Here is a 19,262-nt window from a genome sequence, read left to right on the forward strand (position 1 = left end):
GCTTATTTTAATCACTCTCATCATATTTTTTAGTTACCTGCCTAGCTTATGAGAGACACCATTCTACGGTTTGGAGACTCGGTGAGGTTTCTGAGCCACATTTTTTATTTCAAATTATCATTGTTAGCACACCTGAAAGACCAGAAAGCTCGAGCGAAGGTGTGCTGAAGATCATAAAGTGGCTTAACCACAGACCTTGGGGAGCAGACATGGCAGTGTCTGCTCCAGTTTCATGGGGCTTTTGTGTGTTCACGGTTAGACTATGGATGCACAGTATATGGGTCAGTGAGAGGCCTTCCTTACCTGAAGATCGTTGATGCTCTCCACCACGAGGGGATTAGACTCGCCCCGTACCCAATCTCTGTGCATAGGCCTGGGAGCAGCCATCTGGTGGCAGTTCCATTGTTAGTCAGGTGTGTAAGTTCCTCACAGCTCCAACTTCACCCACATACCATACTGTTGCTCATCTGCCTCTGGAATGCCTTTCCTCCAGTTGTCCACGAGTAGTGATGTTGTTTTGGGATCCACATGCAGCGTATGCTGGAGTCACTCAGTGTGGTGTGAGTATAATCACAAATCCAGAGTTTTAACTGTCTGCTGCCCTGGTTATTGCAGAGGCCCAGAGTAATTTCAGACATGCTGCAGTACATTAGAGATTTCACTCCTGCTTCTGTTTGTCATGGGATATTTTCTGACATTTTAAATATGCGTCATGACTATGTAGCTGTCTTTACAGATGGATCAAAATGGGGACTCGGTTGGTTGCTCTGTGTTCCTGAATTGTGTCCTAAATGTCTGATTGCCTCAAGAGTTCACTGTGTTCAATGCAGAACTATATGTGATCTTATGGGCACTGCAGCAGATAACATGTTCTCCCAGTGCTAAATTTATTGTCTGTTCCAATTCTCTGAGTGCTCTTCACACTCTGCAACACTTGTACCCAGCAGGCAGAAGTGGTCCAGAGCATCCTCAATTCCCTCCTCCAACTAAAACAACTGAAGGAGGTGTATTTCTGCTGGGTATCAGGGCATGAAAGGGCAGATCCAGCAGCCAAGGAGGCATGATGTGATCCTCAATTATTTCACTGTGCTATTCCCCTGCATGCTATAGCCTTGCTGTTAAGGTACAGAGTCGTGCATCGATGGGGAGATGAGTGGCTGGAAGGGACGGGCAATAAGCTCTGTCCAGTAAAGCCCACAATGTGGCCGTGGGAGATCCTGCACACACATAGACAGGATAAGGTTCTCCTTGCTTGTTTTCACATAGGCCACAGCCCTACAGTGCATGGCTTCCTATTCCGGTGAGAGGACCCTCCAATGTGTGGTGCTTGTGGTGTACAGATCACACATCACATTTTATTGGACTGTTTTATTTTATGACCAGTGTGCCAAGGAAGATTTTCTGATGGATCTGCCCTCTTTTTAAGTAACATTCAGATGAATTTTGTTTGAATTTTAAAGTTTTGTGAATTGTCCAATATTTTCTCAAGGTTTTAGGGAGATGGTTCTCATGTGTTAACAGGGTGACTGGCTTACCCATGTGTTTTGGACGTGGTGAGCCAGTTCCATTTCTCTTTGCCTTTCTTGTTGCTCCATTATCATTTTACTTGTGATGTAATTCCATGTATACCTTCTTTCACTGTTGTCTTAGTGTGTATGATCACATTATTGTAATTTTATCCACACTCATTTGTTTTAATGCATGTTAGGGCGCTGATAACATTGCTGTTAATCACTGTTGAGTCGTTGAGTGCCCCTAAACTGATAACCAACCGGTTGTGTTTGTTTTGAAATTGCATTTTAGGAGTCTTCACAGAGTAAAGCACCCTATACTACATGATCAAACTATTTGTCAAACTTCTCCAAGTTAGTCAAATATTTGATCATGCGCAGCAGTTTCATTTGTTTGTCAAACTTGGAAGGTGTTTGAGAGAAATTTTGAATGACAGCATAGTTAACAAGATCGGCGGATGTTACTTGTGTCGATGTTTTGCCCCACATGATTAGTGAAAGTCTTACTAAAATTTATCTCACTGTGTCACGAGTTCCTACAACTATGGAAATGTGGTAAAGGATAAAAACAAAGTATCTCTGGTGAGTACCAAAACGGTAGAAGTGTTGTCTTCCTCAGCCACATATTGTGCAAGAGGAGGTGAAGAAGAAAACTCCAGAATGAGATTTTCATTTTGCTGCAGAGTGAGCGCTGATATGAAACTTCCTGGCAGATTAAAACTATGTGCGGACCAAGACTCGAACTCGGGACCTTTGCCTTTCGCGGGCAAGTGCTCTACCAACTGAGCTACCCAAGCACAACTCGCGCCCTGTCCTCACAGCTTTACTTCCGCCAGTACCTCATCTCCTACCTTCCAGACTTCACAGAAGCTCTCCTGCGAACCAACAAGGCAAAGGACCAGAGTTCGAGTCTCGGTCCGGCACGCAGTTTTAATCTGCCAGGAAGTTTCAAGAAGAAAATTGTCTACCCACGACATAAAAGTGATAGGGCAATAAAATGAAAAGAATCTAAGCTCTCCGGTACTTCCAAGGGTGATATAGATGTCCCACATTGTGTGGTATTTTAGTGAACTGACATTACAGGACCAAGTAAAAGAGCATAAATTTTACTTGTATTTTTACTTGTATATTTCAATATGAGGGCAAAGGTCTTGGTTATTAACTTATTCACCTTCATTCAGAAAAAGGCTGTGAGAGTAATGTTTCCTTTAACAGACGTTCATCAGTATATTTCTGTCTCAATTTCAAATCATTTCCTGGACCAATTTTTGGTTTTGTTTTGTTATTTAGTTGTTGTCAGTGGTCTGAAGATTGGTTTGATGCAGCTGTCCGTGCTACTCTGTCCTTTGCAAACCTCATCATCTCCAAGTAACTACAGTGACCTACATCCTTTTGAACCTACTTACTGTATTCATCTCTTGGTCTTTCTCTACTACTTTTACCACCTCCTCCCCCACTTCGCTCCAATACTAAATCAATGGTCTTTTGCTGTCTCGCAAAGTGTCCTACTAATCAATGTCTTCTTGTAGTTGAGATGGCAATACATTTTTTTCCCAGTGCCATTCAGTACCACCTTAATAGTTACATGGTATATCCATCTAATCTTCAGCATTCTTCTGTACTACCACATTACAAAAACTTATATTCTCTTCATGTCGTAACTGTTTATCACCCATGTTCCCCTTTCATACAAGGATACGCTCCAGACCAAAACCTTCAGAAAAGAGTTCCCAACACATACATATATATTCAGTGTTAACAAATTTTGCTTCGGAAACATTTTCCTTATCATTGCCAGTCTATATTTTGTACACCACTGTACTTCGGCCATCATTTATTTTACATCCCAAATAGCAAAACACGTGTACTGCCAGACGGCTATACATTGAGATAAGTCATGGGATGGCGTCATGCACATATACAGATGGGGGTAGCATCGTGTACACAAGGTGTAAAAATAAAGTGTATTATTGGAGTTGTAATTTTTAATCAGATGATTTATGTGAAAAGCTGTCAGATTTAATTATGGCCGCAGGATGGAAATTAACACTTTGCATGCGCAGTGGGAATTGGAGCTAGATGCATGGAACATTCCACCTCGAAACTCATTAGGGAAATAAATATTCTGAGATCCAAGAATACCAAATTTCATGCATTACTTCTCACCACATGCAACGCAGTGGTTGATGGCCTTTGCTTAATGACAGAACTGCAGCATTTGCTTGTGAGTTGTCAGTACTGATAGACAAACAACACTGGTTGAAGTAACCACAGAAATCTGAGAGACATTTGACTGTTAGGACAGTGTAGTGAAATTTGGCTTTATTGGGCTATGGAATCAGATGAGTGACATAAGTGCCTTTGCTAACGGCACCATGTCAGCTGCGGCACCTCTCCTGGGTTCGTGACCATATCATCAATGAGGCACTGTGCAACCTGGTGGTGGCTCCATAATTGTGTGGGCTGTGTTTACATGGTATGGACTGTGTCATCTGCTCCAGTTGAACTAATCATTGCGTGGATGTGGTTATGTTCGGCTACTTGGAGACAATTAGCAACCATTCAACAATGGAATTTTTATGAATGATAATGCCCCATGTCACAAAGCCACAATTTTTCATGGTTGGTTTTTAAGAACATTCTGGACACTTCGAGCAAATGATTTTGGCCAACCAGATCTACCAATTTATGGGACATGATTGAGAGGTCTATTTGTGCATAAAATCCTGGACTGGCAACATTTATGCAATTATGAGTGGCTATAGAAGCAGCACGGCTCAGTATTTCTGCAGGGGATATTTGGCGACTTGTTGAGTCCATGTCATGTTAAGTTGATGCACTATGCCAGGCAGAATGAGGTCCTACACGACATTAGAACATAACACATGACTTTTGTCACCTCGGTGTAATTATAGTGCAGCTATTCATGGAAATCCAGTTTGGGCTCGAAGTTCTATGGCAGCGAAACTTGGTAGACACACTAATGCATTAATATGTAACTGATTTACGCTGGAAAAAATTGTACCTTATTTTGGCCACCAGGTGTTATACACCGTATGACATGACACCGAAACTGTCATTTGACAAGCTGTAATGGTGAATAATACATCATCATTATTCCTTTCCCACTTGTTTGATCTTTCGTGCCCACATCCCATTCCTAATTCATCACATAAGGAAACATTTCTACCGTATTTACTCGAATCTAAGCCGCACTTTTTATCCGGTTTTTGTAATCCAAAAAACCGCCTGCGGCTTAGAATCGAGTGCAAAGCAAGCGGAAGTTCTGAAAAATGTTGATAGGTGCCGCCACAACTAACTTCTGCTGTCGAATATATGTAGCGCTACACAGGCATCCTTTGTAGGCACAAAGATAAATACTGGCGCCAAAACCTCTGCGTCAGTAAATAAAATTAAAAAAAAAAAAAAAAAAAAAAAATGGAAGACGAGCATTTTTCTCCGCCCGAGTTTCGACCACTGCATTTTCATACATTATCCAACGAAGTAAATACAAATTCCGTATTGTTCATCTTCGAATTTCAATGTACTACGAAAATCCGACTGGTACTACTGGGATTTTTGTCAATATGGCCAACTCTACGTTCTGAATTTTTTCCTACCTGTGAGAAGAGATGGTTACTAATAGGAACCTGATGAAATGTGAATCACATGCAGTATTCTCTTCACCACAAGAATAATACGAATATAAACATTTTGCCATGTATTCTTTCGTGTTTGCTTCTATCTCATTTAAATCCTGTCTGCCAAATAAACTACGAAACTAGAGTGAGGCAACAGCAAACGCGGAAGAATATACGTATCGTCTCATGTTTATATTCGTATTACTCTTATGCCCGATAGTGATACAGTCAGAAATGATGCACGGCACCTGACTAGATTTTTAAATCTAAGATGACTAATTTCTGTGCAGAATTTGAAGTACTAAAGAAGCGGCCGCAAAGATTTTCAAACGGAGAAAAATTTTCGCCAAACTCTCGTTCAGAACATGTTCTATCATACGCAGTCTATTATTTGGTTCTTGTTGATCATTATCAAAGAAAGCAGCAGTGTAAGTAACAACAAATAGCAGTCTCTTGCCATTGTTTCGCTAATGCGACGATTCCTCTCTTTTTTTAATTGTAGGCGGCGGTAGCGCGCACAAAAGCAAGCCATGCCGCGAGCAGCGACAGGCCGTAAACACGCACTATCAGAACGCGACAAACAATGCATGACACAGTTTAGTAATGCATTTTCAGCTTAGAGTGACTAACGTAAACACCTATAACATAGAAAACGGCACTTATCAGATCAAAGCAAAATAAGCAATCGATTCAAACCAGACGAAGCACGTGAAAAAGGAAGGGTATCCGTATAAATACGGACGGAGCGCCTGACGCATAGCAATGGCTACCTGGTAAAGCTTAACTGCTAAGCTTTCGACTCGAACCAAACTACTGTAGCTGTATCGTCATTCATTCGACCTAAATTGTGTCTCATATTACAATGGACCAACTTTGTTTCGATTTGGAGGTGCGGCCTAAAACTTTCCTCTCCGGTTGAATTTCGAGTCTCAAATTTCAGGCACGGCTTAGATTTGGGAATTTTTTTTTCCCTTATTTCGAGTCTCATATATCAGGTGCGGCTTAGATTCGAGTGCGGCTTAGTTTCGAGTAAATACGGATATGTCTTTGTTGCATTCACTGTGCCAGATTTTACACCTGGTGGGCACATTTGAACTACTTTTTTCCAGTGTAAATAGGTTCTGCATTAAAGTGTTACCATATGTACCAAATTTTGCTGCCACACTGGTCCTCTGTGAATAGCTTTACTTTATTTCCAACCACCTGATACTTGGTGTTTGTGCTGATCTAATTCTCTCAGCATCACCGGATTTAATTCAAGTATATTTCATTATCCTAGGTTTTCTTTTGTTGGTATGCATCTTATATCCTGCTTTCAAGGCACTATTCGTTCAGTCCGACGCATCTCCCTTGTAGTGTGCTGTTTCTGACAGAACTATGTCATTGACTAACCTTGAAGTTCTTATTTCTTTTCCCAGAACTTTAATTCATCTTTCAAATTTTTGCTATGGGCTTTTATCCCCCCTCACGCAACCTGGGAAACACATCACTGAATGTGAGTGAATAATGTTTTCTTGCTCTTGCAGCACTGATTTGTGTACCCTGAATTTTTCCCCTTTCAATCACACTTATTTGTAGGATGTTTTTGTGATTTTTGTAGTACGTTTTCTGGAGTAAATATGCCTTTAAGCCTGGAACAAGCTGCAAAAGCTGTTGCTTTGGTGGAAGATAGCTGCAGCGTGCATTACGTTACAGAGCGTTGAAGAATACACTTCCATGATTTCCAGAACTGTATGAAGGTACAGGGGAAACTGGGGGCTTTGCAAGGAGACCAGGAACAGGCCCAGAAGAGCGTCGGAGAGAGATGAATGCTTCTCACAATTTAAAGTTCTCCACAACAGTCACACTGTCACTATTGAAGCACGAAATCAACTCCACCTGGTTCGAGGGGTCAATTTTAGTGAGAGACCCATTTGAAGAAGGCTGGGAGAAGCCATCTTCAGTCCAGAAGACCTGCTACAGGTCCGGAACTCACCAGAGACTGTTGCACAGGTTGACTAAGTTTCACAAGGGAGCATCTTGACTGAACGGTGCAACAGTGGGATCAAGTGGTGTTCACAGATGAGTCGTGATTTGGCCTCCGATAATCTGACACAAGAAAGAGGATCTGGAAAAGACCAGAGAAATGTATTTCTCTTGCACATTGTCGTCCAGGACGCCCTCATGTTGGTTCTGTGATAGTGTGAGCAGGAATCAGTACAGCTGCAAGAATGGATTTGGTCTTCGTGGACCATGGGAGCTTTACCGCTCATCCTTCTAGAGCATGTTGTGCCTTTTGCTTCATTTATTGATTATTATTTTACACTAATGCACAACAATGCATGCCCACATGTTGTGGGACTTTTGCAAGAGTCATTGGATGAAACAGGGATTCATACTATGGGTTGGCCTGCTCAAAGCCAAGATTTGAATCCAATTGAACACATTTGGGACCGGCTGGTGAGGAGGGCACTTCAGCATTATCCAGAGACTCTAAAATCCCTGTTGAACACCCCCCTTGGAAGAATGGGATATGATTGATCAACAGGAAATTACCATTACCGCGTTAATCAGGAGCATGCCGTAAAGGTTGAATGCCATCATTGGCGCAACAGGTGGCAATAGACACTTTTGAAGATGCTAACGGAGGTCTCGGAGATCTGTGATGTGAAATGTGAAGTGTATAACATCAAAACAGATGTGCATTACCTTTGAGCTTACTCAAAATTTCCATGAAGTGCGTCTCTCACTGAATTTTCAAAATTTGTTTATAATCATGTTTCTTTTTTCATTTTTGGGCACTTATAAGATGGGACCATACCCAATATTCCATCATAATATAATGGATTAGTGTCATAAATTTAAAATAAATTCCAGTTTTTTAAAGAAATTGGAATGTTGCTTTTTGCATGCCAGTCAGTGCAATTCAGCCAAAACCAATAATTACATCAAAATTAGAGATATAATGTATATTGTTTTATTTAATAAAATGTTATTTGTTGCTATCAAAATGGAATTAGGCTTAAGTATCACTTCTATCTATGAGAGTTTCGTACTTACTGTCTTCTCATTTAAAGTACGTGTTTTATATTTTTATTTGTGATTGTTTACTTCTTGCCAGTTGTGTTGTGAAAATTATAATAAAATTTGATTACAGGGTATGTGTCAGAAAAGCTGAAGCGCTGGTCTGCAATTGATTCCGATGTAGATGAAGTTGATGAAAAATTCTCAGCCCATAAAGCCAGCACATCTGCTTCAGCTGAGAAGAAGTCTGTAATTGTTACGAAGCTGATTACAATATGGACATATATAACAACAATTTTGACATCTGCAAGAAAAAGTTTGACAACTGCAAGTCAAAGAGTTAACAGTGTTTTCAGAAGGGAGAGATATGTGGAAGAAGCTCATTTCTGTAAGCTACTTGTATAACTAACAATGACAATAATAGAATAACTTTAACAAAAATGTGATTGGAAGAATACTATTGCAAAATATAGGTTTCCAGTTGATGGATATAAAAGCTGTGGGCAATAAATATAGCACATCAAATGCAGTTGATGGTCTCCTTAAATTTTGGATTAATATGCTTCTTGAAGTTTTAATGGTGGTGATCATAATGTGTGCACCATTTCAAAACTTGGCTGTTAATCTCCGCTTTGACATGGTGATTCTCTCTCTCTCTCTCTCTCTCTCTCTCTCTCTCTCTCTCTCTCTCTCTCTCTCTCTCTCTCTCTCTCTCTGTTCTATTACTGGATGCCAAGTGAATTCTGAATAAGATGGAGTGGGTGAGCATTCCAAGGCTAATTATCACACCAATACAATGAAGTAAGTCTGTACTTAGCACAGTGGTATGATTTACATTGATACACTTCAGTAAAGAAAGGTTATAGTGATTGCCAGTCTGATGGACCACAAGTGTAGGTAGATATTTGAAGGAAACAATGGTTTTTTCCAGTGTAAATGTGGTATAATGGAGAGGGCAGTGGCGGATGGCCTAAGGCACGTGCCCTGGAGTAGAGGTATAGTATAAGAGAGCAAGAATCTCAAGTGTCTCTGTAGGCAGGTGTGAGAGTTGGTTACAATACATCTCTCTTATGTTTCCTTACATATCATTGCAGAAATACTGAGGTATGCATTGTCTCTAGAGACTCTATGCTGCCCATGGAATTTGGTCCTTCAGTTGTTGCAGCATGTGTAACTGTCTTAGAACAGTAGGCTGTGCAGTCTGAAATCTTGAGGAGAAATGTAAAAAATAATTAAAATTATTACCTAACGAGGTCTGCTTTGGGACCAATAGGGTTGTGCATAGTTTCCCATGCTGTAAATGTAGAGCTGTTACTGTGAGAATGTTTGAGAGTGAGTGGTTACTCTTGTTTCATCAGAAACTATCAGCCAACCTCTCTTACTCATTCCTGTGTGATACATGTGCTTATCTAAGTAGTTAAACATTGCTTACTAGCTTCAATATAATGAACAATAATTGTGTTGGACTGTAAAGATGTACAAAATAAGATTGTTTTTGGGGACATGTAGACCAGTCAGGACCCATAACATTAAAGGGAGCACAGAAATGATTCTGTCAAATACTGCACATGGTGATTGCAGAGCATGTATGTAAATGCAATAATTTGACATGTGCTAAAATTTTAGCATAGGCAGTTACTGTGTAACATGAACTGTAATGGTTTTCGACATCACACAGTTGTCATGAATTGATCGTTCAGTCACAAATGTAGAACATGACTATCTTAATAGACATTTACCCTCTAGCTGTTTTTTGTAGGTATATAATATACACGATAATCTTTGTTGGAGCTTGCGACCATTTGACTGTAAGGGTAATTTAACTTCTTTTATTTGTTCCATATGTCACCTGTAAATTCTGAAATTGCAACTAATAGAAAAGTTTTCCATTACAGCATCAATACAGTTGGAATCTGAGCAGCAGCCATCTGCATGGCTGAGGTTCCAAGGACTTATGTTGTACTGGGCTACCTGCTTCCAGACATGGGTTGTTGCCTGGTTGCTGTACTGGTTACACGGTGGACAAGATCACGTAACTTCAGAGCGTAGGCAACGCAAGAAATATCTGCAGTTGTTCCTCCTGGGCTTGCTGCCTCTGCTTATCCTGCTCGGTGAGTGGTTGTATGCTTCTCTTTGTAATTAGGATGGGACTTAAATGTGTAATTGCTGATGTCTGCTTTCACAGGCATGTTGTGTGTCTGTAAATGTTCTTACCTTAGCATTTGGTTATGCATTGCAAATTGGGCTTCTTTGTTACTGCCTACATTCTAATTTGTAGTAGTTCTAGTTAACAGATTAATTTCATGAAAGATTATAAACTTGTTACATTATGACATTGTATCAGCAGAGAGATGTGTAAGCCCTCAGACTTGTATACCAGAAGTTTATAGTTACATTAAATTGGAAAGGAACTTACAGTGATGGGAAAGCAACTTGAAATCTACCTTATTTACTCGAATCTAAGCCGCACTTGAATCTAAGCTGCACCTGAAAAATGAGACTTGAAATCAAAGGAAAAAAATTTTTCCCGAATCTAAGCTGCACCTGAAATTTTTGACTCTAAATTCAAGGGGGGAGAGAAGTTTTAGGTCGCACCTCCAAATCGAAACAAAGTGAGAGACAGTTTACGTCAAATGAATGACGATACAGCTACAGTAGCTTGGTTCGAGTCGTAAGCCTAGAAGCTTTACCAAGTAGCCATTGTTGTGTGTCAGGCGCTCCATCCATATTTATACGGGTACCCTTACTTTTTCACGTGCTTCGTCTGGTTTGAATTGATTGATTATTTTTCTTTGATCTGATAAGTGGCGTCTTTTTGTTATAGGTGTTTGTCACTCTAAGCTGAAAATGCATTACTGTACTGTGTCATGCATTGTCGCATTCTGATAATGAGTGTTTACGGCCTGTCGCCGCATGCGGCATGGCTTGCTTCTGTGCACGCTAACGCTGCTTACAATTAAAAAAAAAGAGAGAGAGAGAGAGAGAGAGAGAGGAATTGCCTCATAAGTGAAACAATAGCAAGAGACTGCTATTTGTTGTTACTTACACTGCTGCTTTCTTTGGTAATGATCAAGAACCAAATAATAGAGTGCGTATGATAGATGTTCTGAATGAGAGTTTAGTGAAAATATTTCTCCGTTTGAAAATCTTTGCAGATGCCTCTTTAGTACATTACAGTCATTGTAGATTTAAAAATCTAGGCAATTGCCGTGCTTCATTTCTGACTGTATCACTATTAGGCATAAGAATAATATGAATATAAACATGACATCATATGTATATTCTTCCGCGTTTGCTGTTGTCTTACTCTAGTTTCGTAGTTTATTAGGCAGACAGGATTTAAATGACAAAGCAGCAAACACGAAAGAATAAATGGCAAAATGTTTATATTCGTATTATACTTACGATGAAGAGAAAAAAGTTCCTATTAGCAACCGTCTCTTCTCACAGGTAGGAAAAAAATCCAGAACGTAGAGTTGGCCATATTGACAAACATCCCAAACAGTCTTGCCAGTTGGATTTTCATAGTACATTGAAATGCTGCGACATTCGAAGATGAACAATATGGAATTTGTATTTACTTTGTTGGATAATGTATGAAAATGCAGTGGTCGAAACTCGAGGCGGAGAAAAAAAGCTTCCACCCTTTTTTTACTGACGCAGGGGTTTTGGCGCCAGTATTTATCTTTGTGCCTGCAAAGCATGCCTGTGTAGTGCTGCATATATTCGACGGCAGAAGTTAGTTGTGGCGGCACCTACCAACATGTTTCAGAGCTTCCGCTTACTTTGCACTTGATTCTAAGCCGCAGGTGGTTTTTTGCATTACAAAAACCGGAAAAAAAGTGCAGCTTAGATTCGAGTAAATACTGCATGTTGTTGCACGCTGCAGTTTGAAGTGGATGAACAAGAGGTGCAAGTTTTAATAATGTTCTTGTTCGTAAAACTTAATTTATAGCAACAGAAGAAGGTTAACTGTTAAGAAGATAGTTAAAAGTTTCTACAATTTATCTTGTTTCATGATTCCTACTATCTCATTTTATTAACAAGTAGTAGGATATTGAAAAATATGAGAAAGAAGATATCAGAATTACAATGAGTAAAAGCAGTGTTGTTGGCTACTTATTGAAGGCATGTTACAGATAAGAACATTACATAAACATTTAATGTGTGCCACAAATTTTATAAAACCATTTCACACAGAATATTTTCTATTGAGTGACCAAAATAATAAGACAACACGTGAATTTTGAGGATGCACATTTCACCTTCCCCCCCCCCCCCCCCCCCTTTCCTTCCCCAAAACACACACGCACACACACACACACACACACACACAAACAAAACCTCTCAGAAAGCGCTTCATTGATGATTAGAGCAGTACTTTCCTAATTACATCAGTAGTCTGCCAACCTTTAAATCATCTTGTATATAATTAGGTAAAAAAAAGAAGTAATGTTACAGGATCCTTAGTGTTTCAGATATATCCTGTTATGTGTATTGTTCTAGTTTTGAACATTTTCCATGTATCTGTGAAATAAGTCTGTAAATGCGTTAATATCTTTTCTAACAGCTTATTTCATCATTTACAATGTTTGCTTGTAATTTGTCTATATACTGTTCATGACATTAACAAAAATAGGTCTTTCTTGGTAAAGATATCATAATCTTCCTATGTTTTTTGTTTTAGTACCAATATGTTAGATTTAGTTTCAGCTTCTGAAAAAGACTTGAGTTCATTGCTTCCATTTGTGCATTGTAATTGCATGACGAGTCTGTAGTAGTCATGTGCATAGACATTAGTCTTGGGGAATGCACTTCTGGTAATTGCACAACAGTGCACTGCAACACTGTCCATGCGATGTTAGCAGTGTTCCTGCTCCAGCACGTGGGTACTACACAGCTCCAGTAAGCAGTACTGGAGTACCGTGCTCCTTATTAGGCAGTGCGAAATTGTGCAAACATCATTGCTGAGCAATTTCTGCCAGAGGAGTGGTTTATGTAAGCAGAAAGTCAGCTCCCTGTAGGCATGCGGCCATTATCTTTTTCAGATAATTGTGCATCAGTTCATTACAAAAGCATCTGCTGACACTCAAATGAGTTATGGCACTGATATGCTCGAGATACATCACTTTAACATATACTGCTCCATTGCAGAAAATTGGAATGAAAAATGAAGTAGAACTTTCCAGTTTAATTGAATCAAACAGTAACTAAACATTTTTGAAATTTATTAAAAAAATCATCAAAGCAAAATATTTAGTCTTCTTCCTGTGCCCCAGTTTAAGAAGTTAGGAGCTGTTGGTTTCTTCCCTTCAGTATTATGTAATATCATCATAAACTGCCAAAAATTGTCTATAGATTTCTATGGCATGGTTCACTAATTTCACCCCTAATATGTAAGCACCAGCTCCATTTTCCTCTATGCAGTTCCTTTTATCTGAGTAAATTCCGAGCTGTTAGATTTTAAACATTTTCCAAGCTGTTAGATTTTAAACATTGGCAGTGACAATATTAAAAGTGGGGTTTATATGACACAACAAAATTACAAATAGTTCCACATGCAGGGTGAGTTGTGTAAGATGCAAATGCAGGGTGAGTTGTGTAGGGCATAACACCCATTTTATTTTGTGAATGGTTCCAGATATTGAAATGAGGTTTTCAGCAAGTAATATCACATTAAGGACCACGTACTTTGGTAAGTAATAATGTGCTTCAACTCTAGTATCGATCAAGTTGTTGAAGCAAGTATAATTGCATCTGAAAGAGCTTGAAAGAATGAGTACAATGATATAATGATTAATGTTGAGGTTGAGACTCTTCGCAAAAGCATCCAAGAAATTTACCAAAATTGGAAAGCAGTGTGGCCAGTCAGCTATTGTAATGTAAACACTGCCAAGCAGAGCTCTCATGTGAGGCTTCGTCATTACTTGCAGCAAGACAGCCCTATGTTACTACAATGAAAACTCATTTCCTGTCTGACATAAATACAGGCTCAGTTAATGTTTCTGTATATGGAACTACAATTTATCCTAACTTCCGGCGCATTGGATTGGGCTAAGGAAAACTATTTCTAATGTGTGTTGTACATTTCTAGTTTTTTGTGGAAACAGCTAGTTTTGTCAGGCAGTTTTCCATTTAAACTCTCCCTATTGCTGCTTACATGTAAAAGCTAAACCAGAGATGTTGGTCATTCACACTTCAGATTGAGAAACAGTCCTATTCAAGGGAAAAATGAAACTATGCTATTAATTCCATAGACGACGTGTCTTTGCCTGTGGACACTGAAATGCTTCTTAAAGGAAACGACCTGCTATTGTACAAATGTGTCTATAAATACTATTCAAAATTGTAGGTCAACGGAATACATTTCAGATAAACTGAATAGTTTATTGAGAGTGATTGAAGGCATATCACCCACAAAATAAATACTTTCATTAATGAAATGTAACTTTACACTTTACTTAAATATGTGCCCAAATTGTTTACAGGTGACTGAAGGGCACATTTGTAATCATCATTCAAGAGTCAGATGAACAGATTAAAGTACATTCGTTTTGCCATTGCATACTGTGGTGGCTACAAAGCATTTACTGTCTGGTGTAGTTGGGACTTCATGATTGACTGTATCTTTCAGTGTTTCCCGTAGAAAGGAATGAGGAGTCAAATAAAGAGACCTGTCCAGCCAGTGTCCTGCAGTATTCTGCTCTACCTGATGACCAGGAATCTTTTCTTCACTATTTGCATAGCAACATGGGAAGTACGAGCTGGGCAGCTGTTGTGTTGAAACCACATCCTTTGTCATTTATCCAGTGCCACCTATTCTAGAAGAAAACATAGACCGTTCATAAGACAGTGAGAATATGTATTTCTGTTTAATATCCCAGGAATGAAGTAAGGTCTCCCAGTGGGTGCCACACCATGAGTTTATGCTCCACAGTTGTTATACCTGATGAAGCCAGCATGAATTTTTAGCTGGCCAGTAGTGCATGTTACATAAAATTACATTTCTGTGGTTCGTCAACATTCCTTTGTGTAAATAAATTATGTCTCACAAGCAATGCACATCAGAGAAACAAAATTCTACATAGCTTTTTGATATCGTGTCCTCAGTGTGCCTAGTACAGTGATAGATGAGAAGGGTGAAATTTATATCGAAGCAAGGTGCGAATGACACTCCTCTGGCTGATCCCCACATTCCTTGGGAATATGTCTTGTGCCACCATTTGCATTGAAGTAGCTTGTCTTAACTCATCATTGGTGTCTGTGTGCAAGGAATGTTGTTGCAGATATTACCTGTCGATGAATGATGCAATTCCTTCTAGTTCTGCAGTGGAGAGAAGTAAATAGTTGAAAGGCTTGATGTGGTAATGTAGCCTAGCATGAGCGTGTTTACAACACAGTAGCCAGTTCTGGCCAACTCTTATTTTAATTTTAGAATATTTCTCAGATTATTTTGCACAGAGTTTAAACCTCAGCAGTAACAAGCATTACATAACTGTTCTTGTCTTTTCAAGCACTTTTGGATGCCATTAAAAAAGTGTATAATTCTGCTTAAAAATTATACTTGCTTCAGTAACTCAATATCTTGATCTACATAAGTTACAATATTTTTTCATCTACCTGGTTCATAGCCCTTAGTGTAGTATCATTTGCCAGAAACCTTGTTTCTGTATGTGGAAACATTTATGAAATAAAAGGGGTGTTACATCTTATGTGAGTTTCTGTGTAAAAAGATTGTATAAAGGCAGTAATATATAAGAAGATGAAAAACACTGCTCTGGCTGTAGAAAGTGTTTTACTTAAACCACAACTGGTTTCATGCTAATTTTAAGTGCATCTTCAAGTGATATAAATTGTCTACAATATTATTTTACACTGTCCTGAAGCCTTATGCTATTGAATAATATTTGAATTTTGTATGCCTTTAATGATTGTTTTATTTCATTCCTTTCCAAATTTTTGGTCCATTCAGGCAGTGCACTATAGCAATTGGGTTGGTTTTTTCAACAGTCTGAACTCTCATGATCTTCAAATGAGTGCATTTAAGACACATGCACAACCTTGCTGACATCTTTCAATTACCTGCCTGAGGGGAGAGGGATCAGTTCTTCAGATAATGTCACTAGTGTCACCCAAGATGTGCTTAATGCCAAAATCTTCTCTGCCTATTCCTAAAGAAAAATATTCTTATTGCACTGTATTGTGTGTGACTTATTCTTGTAGTACACATCTACTTGCATTAAGTGGGGAAGGAATTGTTTAACCATTTCTGAAGGTAATTTTTATGACATGGACACCATCCTTTTTAAAGTGATGGTCTTTTTTGTTCCTCACAGCAGTTACTGGCTCACAAGACATAAAAGGATTATAGACGTCCTTCATAAACGAATTTAATGAGACGTAGGATAGGAATAACAAGGAAACATAGGATGAAGAATGAAAGGGTATGGGAAATAGTGAAAGAGGAACCCTTGCTGAATGAGGAACCCTTGCTGAGCAGGATAGAAATGTCAAAGGTAAGATAATATGGGCACATAAAGAGTGGAAAACCAGAGGCTTTCTAAGAAGGTACCTGGAATAGAGATGTGAAGGAAACAACGAAGAGGAAGCTTGAGTGAATTGATGACTGAAAGATGTGGATGAGCACTGAAAAAATAGCTGAGGACTGGACCAGGGTGAACACACAAAGGTGGTGGGAAAACAGGAGCAGGTGGTGAGGCTTATATTCCAAACAGACCAACCTGGGACTAGAAACTATTCAAGATTATTATAGCTGCCATAGTGTGGGAAAGGAAAGGAAGGGAAGACATGTAATACTGCACTAATGTTACCTTGGCATATCCCTGCATCTTCTCAGCAGACATATGAATGATCACTGAATAATTGCTGTTAAATCTTTAGACAACACTGGTAACATAATATGTAGCCCATCTGACTAGTACACCATGTCAAATGAATCTAGCAATTCGTGGTGTCAGCTCAAAATGATTTCTTCTGACCTGCTTTGTTTTTAAGTAAAATTCTGTGTATAAACTGATGTAACACTTTCATGACATTTTCGATACAAAGTAACTGCCTGTGTTCTTAACCTTTAGAACTAAAAGGTTGGTGACAAGTAATATCAACCATTTGTGGAAAACCAGAGAAAGATACATAACCAATTTATGTTGTCACTTGTATCTATATATGTAGTATTAAAGTTCAAAATTTTTGTTACATACAAGCTACTGGATAAATTTGGAAATTTGTCAGACTACAGACCCAAGCACTATTAAATTTGCAATTTTTAAATCTTACAGGGGCATGGTTTCTTTTATAATGTTTTTATTGTTGTTCCCAAAGGAAGTGTTAAAATTGGGTATGCAGCTATAAAGCTCAGAAGTATGCATCAGGTTTAGAAAGGTTGTAAGCTGTCAAATGGAGAAGTACCGATGTGTCATAAATGGATCCCTCAGCTTTCTGTGGGAACCTTTTAGTATAAAGCAGTCATATACCTTTCTGAAACTAAGTGAACTGTGGCCTCATCTACCCAGTGCAACTTTTGATGTGACCAATAAATCAGATACCTGAAGCTGTGATATCTGTTATGTTCTTTGAATGTTGTTCAACTCTTAGAATTTAATATTAATGCACAATTTTTTGCACGCTGCTCTAGTTCATTGCAAATTTTATAAGGACTTTCTCAATTTTAGTTACCTCCTGTATTGGCTTTTGTGGGTGTAAATGTTAAATAATGCTTACACACTGAACTTCTTTTATGTACATAAACTTTTAAAAAACGTTATTGTATTGAACAGTCTGTGTGAAATCAAATATTCAAATTCATAGTTGCATTGTTACTCCCCCAATCCTTGCTATGCTGCACGAATGGGGCTTAAGGGGACCACTTCCAATTTTTCTATGGAATTTTCTCTCAAATCGCTCCTTTCAGGTTAGAGTTGGCACTTATTTTAGCTCTGCTCATATTCAGGAGAACGGTGTCCCTCAGGGCTCAGTTCTCAGTGTTCCCCTATTTTTGGTGGTAATTAATGGTCTTGCGGCTGCAGTGGGCTCATTGGTCTGTTCCTCTCTATATGCCGATGACTTTTGTCTTTATTACAGTTCCCCAAGCATCAGTGTAGCTGAATGGCGGCTGCAGGGAGCTATCCATAAGGCACATTTTTGGGTGCCCAACCATGGTATTCAGTTCTCAGCCACTAAGACCCGAGTGATGCATTTCTGTCGTCGTCAAACGGTCCACCTCCATCCAGAGCTCTACCTTGCCAATGAACTCCTTCGAATTGAGGAGACACATCACTTTCTTGGCATGCTGTTTGATGCTCAGTTCACTTGGACACCTCATCTTCCCGAGCTTAAACAATGGTGCTGGCGGCACCTCAACATCCTTCGCTGCCTCAGCCATACCATTTGGGGGGGCTGCACGAACAACCCTCCTACAGCTACATAAGGCCTTAGTCCAGTCCCGTCTCGACTACGGGAGCGTAGTGTATGACTCGGCAGCACCTTCAACGTTGCAGATCCTCTACTCGATTCTTCATTGTAGCGTCAGACTGGTGACAGGTGCCTTCTGCACTAGTCGTGTGACTAGTCTTCTTGTAGAAGCTGGAATCCCTCCCCTACGATTCCAGCGACAGCAGTTGCTTGCGTCATACATCACCCGCATCCATGCCTCGCCCAACCACCCAAACCACAGGCTCCTCTTACCATCTTCTACCCTCCCCTCCCCTCCCCTCCCCACGACGGCGGCCTAGGTCGGGTCTCCCGATCGCGGTCCGTGTTCGATCCCTTCTCTCGTCAGTCTTTTCCCCTTCCTCCATCCTTCCGGCCCTCTTCTTCTACCCCTCCTTGGTCCCTCCCTCGCTTACAGCTTTGCTTGGATTTGTCCTGCGACTCCAAGTCCTCCGTTCCATCTGCCAGTCTTCATCAACAATTCGTGGCTCTTGCCTTGTTTCGTGATGCAGATGTAGTCTACACCGATGATTCTGTGGTTGATGGATGCACTAGGTTTGCTTTCATCCACGGCGACTACGTTGAGCAGCATTCTCTGCCTTGTGGGAGCAGTGTTTTCACTGCGGAGCTGGTTGCTCTTTATCGTGCACTCGCTCAC

At 39.7% G+C, this 19,262-nt stretch overlaps 1 protein-coding gene across 3 annotated transcripts in view; it reads left to right on the forward strand.

The window, feature by feature from the left end:
* Positions 1–19,262, forward strand: part of LOC126162651 (klaroid protein-like) — a 167,839-nt gene that overhangs the window by 99,603 nt on the left and 48,974 nt on the right. For all 3 annotated transcript variants that reach the window (XR_007535094.1, XM_049919287.1, XM_049919288.1), the window contains 2 exons: positions 8,289–8,543; positions 10,051–10,266. Coding sequence is in view for 2 of the 3 variants with exons in the window: in XM_049919287.1 (XP_049775244.1) it covers positions 8,289–8,543; positions 10,051–10,266 (471 nt within the window). In the remaining variant the exon portion in view is untranslated. The remainder of the gene's footprint in view (positions 1–8,288; positions 8,544–10,050; positions 10,267–19,262) is intronic.

This window comes from Schistocerca cancellata, chromosome 2 (assembly GCF_023864275.1).
Source record: "Schistocerca cancellata isolate TAMUIC-IGC-003103 chromosome 2, iqSchCanc2.1, whole genome shotgun sequence".
Lineage (NCBI taxonomy): Eukaryota > Metazoa > Arthropoda > Insecta > Orthoptera > Acrididae > Schistocerca > Schistocerca cancellata.